General features: G+C 52.6%; 1 protein-coding gene across 1 annotated transcript in view; it reads right to left on the bottom strand.

The window, feature by feature from the left end:
* Nucleotides 1-7,557, bottom strand: part of TRIP4 (thyroid hormone receptor interactor 4) — a gene marked incomplete at its 3' end in the record, with an annotated part of 34,688 nt that overhangs the window by 2,980 nt on the left and 24,151 nt on the right. Inside the window, exon 12 of the mRNA XM_010181170.1 lies at nucleotides 1,424-1,526. Within this exon, the coding sequence (XP_010179472.1) occupies nucleotides 1,424-1,526 (103 nt within the window). The remainder of the gene's footprint in view (nucleotides 1-1,423; nucleotides 1,527-7,557) is intronic.

The following is a 7,557-nucleotide window of genomic DNA, read 5'->3' as shown; positions in this document are numbered from 1 at the left end:
CGGCAGCGCCTGCACCCGGTGAGGCAGAGGCGCAGAAGCCGGCTGCTCTGTGCTCGCACCGCACGGCAGCTTCCCCTTCAGCCGCTGCCAGCAGCTCTCCCGCCAGCCGCGGCCGGACAGAGGCAGATGTGGCAGCAAAGGGGCATGAGAGAGCTTGTACGAGAGCAAGGAGAGGTTAAAATAAGAGGAAGGAAAAAGGATGCAGCAGCTGTTCCAGAGCCCAGGCTGCTCTACTGCAGCAGAGATGGCTGCATCCTCACTAACTCAGAGCAGCCCTGCCCGCTTACCAGCACACTGGGAAAGACCCGTCCCTGGGGGAGGACAGTGCCGCCAGCAAGATCTGAGCGCTGCAGCTCACGGAGCATCGTTTGTCACCATCAGCTGAACACACCTCCCAGATGGTGCTACAAAAGGCAGGGAAGGAACCAAATCGTTTTGCCCTACTCAGTATCCCAGCAGGGCGGGAGTACCCACAATGGCCAGGGAGAGACCGAAACCGTGGGAGAACGGTGCTTCTCTGAGCAGAGAGGGGGAAAAAACCCTCAAAACCAACAAAAATAACCCTACACCATGCTTCAAAAGCCCTTATTAACCTATGCTGAGAAATCCTGCGCTCCTGCTTTGCTAGGTAACTACTCCTGGAGAACCACACTGCAAACGAGAAAGAAAACCCAGTTGTCAGCTCTGCTAAACAAACAGCTAAGACCATTTCTGCTTATGCTGCTTTTAGCCCATCAAATTAATTTTTCACATCCCCTGGAAGCGTGTACGGTGCCTTCCCCAGGCTGTGTGGTGGGGAGGCTGCTAATAAGGACGGAGCTGACTGCAGGCTCCCCAGCTGCTGCGTGCCTCCTCCATCCTTTTTACGGCAGCGGGCAGGAATAACTGGCAGCCTGCGGAAGTGCTGGTGGCTCATAAAAGGGACTAACAACGCTGGCAAGCGGAGCGGGGACAGATGCTGAGGCGCTTCCCCGCGAGCTCTGCCAGGACATCCCATCCTGTGGATGGAGAACATCCATCTGGCCCTGCAGCTCAGGCTGCCGCAAGCCCTCACCATCCTGACGGATAATTTTGAACCGCAGGCAAGTGCAGATCCGCCAGAGCATTGCCGCACCGCCTCAGATCCTGACCCAGGCTGATGCCAGAAGCGGCTCAGCTGAGGAGATGAGCACTCTTTGACTCTCGAGCGTTTGCAGAGGCAGGAAGAGGCATGCATTTGGAAGGAAGCAGCATCTGGGAAAAGGGGAACCGAAGACAAAAAAAAAATATTACAGATGTATTCGAGCCATTAACCAAACACCTCTAGATCAAAGAGCACAGGGCAGAGGTTGCGCAATCATATGGCAAAGGCAAGCAAAAGGGGTGATGAGAGCAGGCAAAAAAGGCTGCTGAGGGGGGCATCTGTGGAAACTTTACTACTTACAGATTTTGGGTTTTCCTTTGATGGGAAACTTCACAACCATCTCCTGGGGATTAGTGCAGATAAAGACAAACGGAGACCCGGACTCCTGGCTCAGCTCTGGATACTGCGAAACACAGACACACACACACACAAAACAGAGTCAGAGCAGCTGCCGCGGGTGTGAAAAGGGCTCAGCAGTCAGGAGCAGAGAAACTGAAGAGATGGGTTATATCTGGGCTGTAGCAGCTCAGACTAAACCCGTTCTAAAAAAAAATAAATCCGAAAAACCAACCACCAAAACAATTGCAGATTTGGGTCTTAATCAAAGTGAGCCTCTCACCAACCTTCTTCTCATCACACCTCTGCCAGAGCTTGCGCCTGTTTCGGATCTGCCCACTGAGCCGCTTCCCTGTGTGTTCCCTAACCCTTCTCAGCCCCCTTTAGCATCAACATGTGTTTCGCTGCCTAAAAAGTGTGGTTTCGCGCTTGACTCAAGCTGCTCTAAAGCATAGGACTCGTTTTCAGCCTCAAGCATTCCTAGATTCAGCTGACCAGGGATGTGGGTACCCCCCAAACCCCAGCCGGTCATGGACAGCACACCAGCAGCTCAACCGAAACAGCTTGGCCAACCCAACAAGATGATGACCCCAGAAGGGCGGCCACATCTTCTACTGAAGCAGTTGTCCCAGCTACAGACACGTCCCCTCTTCCCCAGAAAGCTCAGTCCAAACACAAGGGCTTTGAGATTTGGAGAGTGTGCACCGTCCTGCTATGGGATGTGCAGCCCTTGAGATTCATCCACGTCTAAAGGGCGAGTGGTAGGAAAACAGCTTGCAATGTGCCAGGTCAATGGCTCGGAGACGCTGGCCATCTCCACGCAGGGCTGGCTTCATGCACGGAGTCTACGGAGAGATTTCACTGTGATGAAGACATAGGGGAATTTTAAAGGAAGAGTGTAAACAGATCGTTTCTCTCATTACCCATGGGGGAAAAAGGAGGAAAAAATGAATACACCCATCAATGGAGGTGCAGCGAAGCCCTGTCTGGATGTGGCTCAGCCTCACTGGTGTTCAGAAGCGAAATACAAAACATTTCTCTGTGCCATATCACTTTTTCTACCACCCATTACTTCAGATCCTCCATCAGCTGCAGACCTTGTGCTGACAGGCGCAGAGGTGAGGACACGCCATGAAAGTGCTCCAGCCCAGGAAACCCCGTTCCCTGTTCAAACAGACTGCGGAAGCAGTTTCCTTCCATGGGAAAACTGCCGTTTTTTTCTAGCTCCCCTGCATTCCTCAAGCAGCTCCATCAAGGCGGCTGCAGGGGACAGGATGCCAGACCAGATGGAGCAGTGTGTCCTGGCAAATCCCCCATTTGTTACTAACAAATGACTCCTAGGCTGAGGGTTTGAAAAGCTCTCACCGACCTGCCAAGATGGGTTTGGATTTGCCCTGGAACAGCTGGGCATGGAGAGGAGAGCAGGGAGCGACCCGCTCTCCCTGCACCATAGCGGGGTTTTGGCAGCGTTGCCAGCGGTTAGAGGAGATTTACAGAAGCTCGACACTGGGATTGGATCAATGGGGGAAAGCATTTCCAGCCCCTAGCATTTTACAATGGCATGAAAGAGCTGTTCACCGAGCAAGAAAGAGAGATGTACGTGCACTGAGCTGCTCCAAACGCCACCCACACCGATCTGCATCGCACACGGACGTCCTGCTGTACCGATCCAGGGTTGGACAGGTTTCTTCCTCCTTTTTTTTGAGTTTTTTTTATTGGTTCTTTTTGGCTGAGCCCCGTTACTTGACTTTCTTCCACCACCCCATGCCGATGCCAAGGATTTTCATTTCCCATCTGCAGGGAAGGAGGATCTTGGAAGGTTAGAAAGAGCCAATGTGAATATCCCCAGCCAACGCCTGGCGAGCGTGAAATGCTGGCGCTGCTTTATCGCTCTGACTGGTGGCCCCTCTGTAACCAGAGGACCTGACTTGCCCAGCAGCTCCCACAACCATAAAGTGGAGGGGTGCAAGCCACCATCCAGACCTGGCCGCAGAGGTGGTCCATCCCTGCTCTGCTGCACATGGTTCAGCCAGTGGCTTCTTCAGCCAGGTGGTGTGTCCAGGACCACTGCGCTGGAGAGGTCTTGCTGCCCGAATCTCCTCAGTCACCATCTCCAAGGTGGACCTGGACATCACCGTGTCCCCCTTCACACACCTTACAGGCCCCCACACAGCGACTATCTCCATACCAAGTACCTAGGCATTGGCAGCAAAAGCAGCAGCAAGGCTGGTTTCCTCCACTGACAGCTTTAATCCAAAACCAGGATCAAGCCTTCAGCTCCGAAAGCTTCCAGCTCACTCCTATCCCAAGGCCGAGGCAGATGTCACAGCTGTGGCTCCGGTTCACGCTTCCACGGTGCAGCCTTTCATCTTCGCTACCAGGGTACGTTTCTGTACGTCTGCCAAATCCATCCGTGTCCTGCATGTTAAAAGACTCAGTCCTTCCTCTGGCATCTCACTCCCAGGAGGCAGGAAAGTAGCCCCTTGTCCAGCTGCTACATTTAAGGCTTCCTATTGTATCTAACCCGGAAACCTCTGATCCCATTCTGGTGAACAAGAGGAGCAGAATATTCCTGCCGTAACCCTTTCCTCTGCCCAGAGACATGATGCTCCCAGGTGGAGAAGATGAGGCTGAGCTCCCACAAGATGCTGAGCTCTCACAAGATGCTAAGCCAACCTAACAGCCAGGCTCCCATCTTCTCCCAGTCCCTTCTCCAAGTTAATTCAACTTGTTCTCCCTGCAGAAATTTAGGGAGGTTTTGGGCAAAGCCAGTTTTCTATGCGGTCAGTGGGCTGAACCACTCAAAGAAGGGTCTGGTAAAGTCTGGCAGGAGCACACAGCCGAGGGTCAGTAGGAACTGAGACGCCTCAGAGAGCAGCGAGAGGTCACACATGCCTGCTGTACCTCCTGGACACACTGCCTGTGACCTGAACAGAGAAACAGCAAGATGGTCTTTTCTACACACCACATCACCAGGACCAAGAGCCCAGTCTCTCCCAGTGCACCTGTAACAGGCTGCCAATATTTAACGTCTTTAGAACCTCCTCCATGGACCTCATTCCTAGCAGTCATTGGAGCTGTTACTATTTCCTACCCAAAATCTCTTCCTGTTCTATTCAGTCCCCTAAACAGCACCCGCTCTTGATGTAACTCATGATCACCATGAGCAACGTTGTCTGCAGACACCTACAGACTGTACCTACTCTGTCTTGTGTAGATAATATCTTAGGAGTAAAAAAACTTCATTTCTCAGTATTTCTGCTGTAAGAGGTCAGTCGAGTCACTCTGCAATCCACAACGCATGAAGCTTAGGAGATGGAGAATAAATTTACTCCCAAGTACTACACCCCACAGCCACTGTTTCAGAAGTCACATCCAGTGTGTCAGGGAGAGAAGACAGAACATATCCTCAGTAAGGAGGATCCGCAACAGAGATTTTTTAAATAAAAGGTCAATTTAGAGAGAAATTACACTGCCTCTCTATGAGAGATGAGCAATCAAACCCAGCCAGGAGTCTGATGGGGTTGCTCCTTCCTAATTTCAACGGCACTCATCGTTATAAACTTGAGGGTATAAATGAGGCGAGTGCCAGTACTCCAGGCTTGACACTGCATCTAGGGGGAACCAATCCGGCATTTAGCAGAAGGTGGCTAAAAAGGCCCTGTAAAACAGGTAAAGGCCAGAGGCTGGGTTGTCCTTCAAAGAGGGGAACCCCCCCTCCTCCAATGCTGCAGAGAGCAGAAAAGTTCGAAAGAGAGGGGTGATGCAATGTAATTCTAGTGTAAAAATATATCTATATATTCAGTCTCCTTTCAGACCTTCTGCCACCTCATAGCAGGCTTGTGATGAGGCAGTTGGGAGGACGGTGGGCTCCGTGGGCTGCCAACAGCCGGCACGGCACAGCAACTGCTGCTCCAGCCCACTGCTTCGCACAGTCGAAAACCCCACGTACACTCTCCATGCACCGGCATCTGCACAACCACCGCCCTCCCTGCTCATCCCAGCTCTGCGACCGCACTGGTTGGGCTTCAATTTGCTACTAAGAGGTTTGTAAGATCCTGGCTGTGAAGAGATTAGCTGGGGCTGGAGGAGAAGAGAAGCAGATCTCAAGGCAGCTTAACACGTGCAGAAAGAGCTTGGGGTTAAATGTGGTGTCTGAATACAAGCTGGAAAAGGGAACTAAGCGCTGGGCTCCATCGAAAACCAGACACCAGATTTGCCCTCTTGCTAGAGCCAGCACTTTGAACATACATTAAGTGGCTATCAGATGTCCCCACCGCCACCCCAATCAAGCTGCAAGTGGGAGAATTGCTAATGAATGTTCCCTGCATTTTGTCTTCACCGTCCCTCATCTCCCATCACCAGCTCAGCACCACCAGAAATAGCAGCAGGGCTGCCCAGCCTCCCCGCTCGCAGCCCACAGCAAAAGAGCAAAGGAGGGGACGAGGCAGCTCGCAGCCAGCAGAGACACGAACCCACCTTCTCTGACATTTGAGAAAAGCAAGAAAATCCTGCTCAGTTTTTTTCCTCTCCACCAATCTGTCTAAATATTTTTTCCCCCCTGATTTGGGTGAAGCCTGCAGAGCGATGTGGGGGCCGGGCAGGCTTGCCCAGCAGCGCTGGGAACAACACGGGGTTGGGCACCCTCAGCCCCAGTCCTGTCTGGGCAGTGGAGAAAAAAAAACACCACAAGGAGAAGGGCTGCCCGAGCCCCCTGATTTCTTCACCCCTCCCCAAAAAGCTGCTTGAATCCGAGCGCCGTGAACCAAAGGCAAGGGAATCGAAAGAGCTGATGGAAACGGTGCCGAGGGGGGAGTGCCAAACCATCACTAACGAGATGAGCTCTGCTCCGGTGCATCCAAGGAAGGAACAAAGGCACCACGTGCAACGGAGCAGCGGCTCTGCGCAGCACAAAGCCAAAACGCTCCCCGCCAGCTTCGTTAGCGACTTTTCAAGAGCATCTTTTGCTCTCATTAAGGTCTCTGGGCACTAAAGGAAACAAGCAAATGCGGTGCAAGAGACCGAACGCTAACACTGGGTGGGAATAGCTCCGGAGTTTCACGTGGGTTGGCCTACAGAGCCCTGCAATGCAGCCTGAGCTCTCCCCTGCTTTCCTCACCCATTGAGCGCACAGCCCCAGCACACGTCTCGGTCAGCCGGAGCGTGGTGGAGAACTGCACGCTGGAACCTGTAGTCCTTTGGCTGCCATCCTCTCCATCTTACAGCTGCCAGGGTGGCCCTGGGGCACTGGCACCACGCAGCAAGGAGGTGCTAGAGATGCTCTGCCGGGTTCATAATGGAAAGGGTTGAATCATTTTCCTGGCCTGCCTCCTCGGTGAGTGACAGGGGAAACGCAGCTCGCTCTGCCAGGCAGCGCTGGGCCAGGACACCAGCCCCAGCCTTCATTTCCCTGCTGCTCTCTAAGAGCTTCAAAATAAAAGAGGCAGCGCTGGAAAGCAACGCTGTCTGGAAAGAATAAAAGCAAGCAGAGCCCATGTGTTGGCAAGAGAGCGCACTGTAAAACACATTCAAAGGGGGAAAAAAAAATAAACTTGGCAGAGACAGCATCCCTTCCGAAAGAGCAGGGCTGCTGTAACCAGCAGTGGCAATAAATCAGCTTTCCTCAGCAGGCAAAAACACACCCTGGGCTCTTCCCTGGGCATTACGAGAAGCCCCTTGGCCATGTGCAAGGGAGAGGAGCAGGATGTGAGGCACTTTCCCCAGGAGAGCCGGGCACAACTTCCTTCACCCCATTTTCTTGGTGATTTGTGGGAAAGGCGGATCTGCTCTTCTTTCACGCCTCATAAGTTTCATAGCTGTCAGACTAACGTAACAGGTAATTAACTACTAAACAGCCATTTTCTCCTCCTCTCCGGAGGGAAATTGCTCACCATCCAGCTAGAAAATGTTTCTTTAGTGGTTTGCAAAAGGGAAAAGAAAGTGGGAAGTTTCTGGCGAGCTGTGAGAGTGTCGCAGCCAAGGAGAGGCATTCGCAGCAACGCCTGCAACACAGACACGTGGATGCAGGAGAAATGGCGCCATCAAAAATAAGAGAGATTATGTTTACCCAGCTGTGGGTGCTGCAAATTCTCTGATTC

Source organism: Mesitornis unicolor, unplaced genomic scaffold (assembly GCF_000695765.1).
Source record: "Mesitornis unicolor isolate BGI_N332 unplaced genomic scaffold, ASM69576v1 scaffold39043, whole genome shotgun sequence".
Lineage (NCBI taxonomy): Eukaryota > Metazoa > Chordata > Aves > Mesitornithiformes > Mesitornithidae > Mesitornis > Mesitornis unicolor.
The sequence above is the reverse complement of the archived record's forward strand: the minus strand, read 5'-3'. Positions and strand labels throughout refer to the sequence as shown.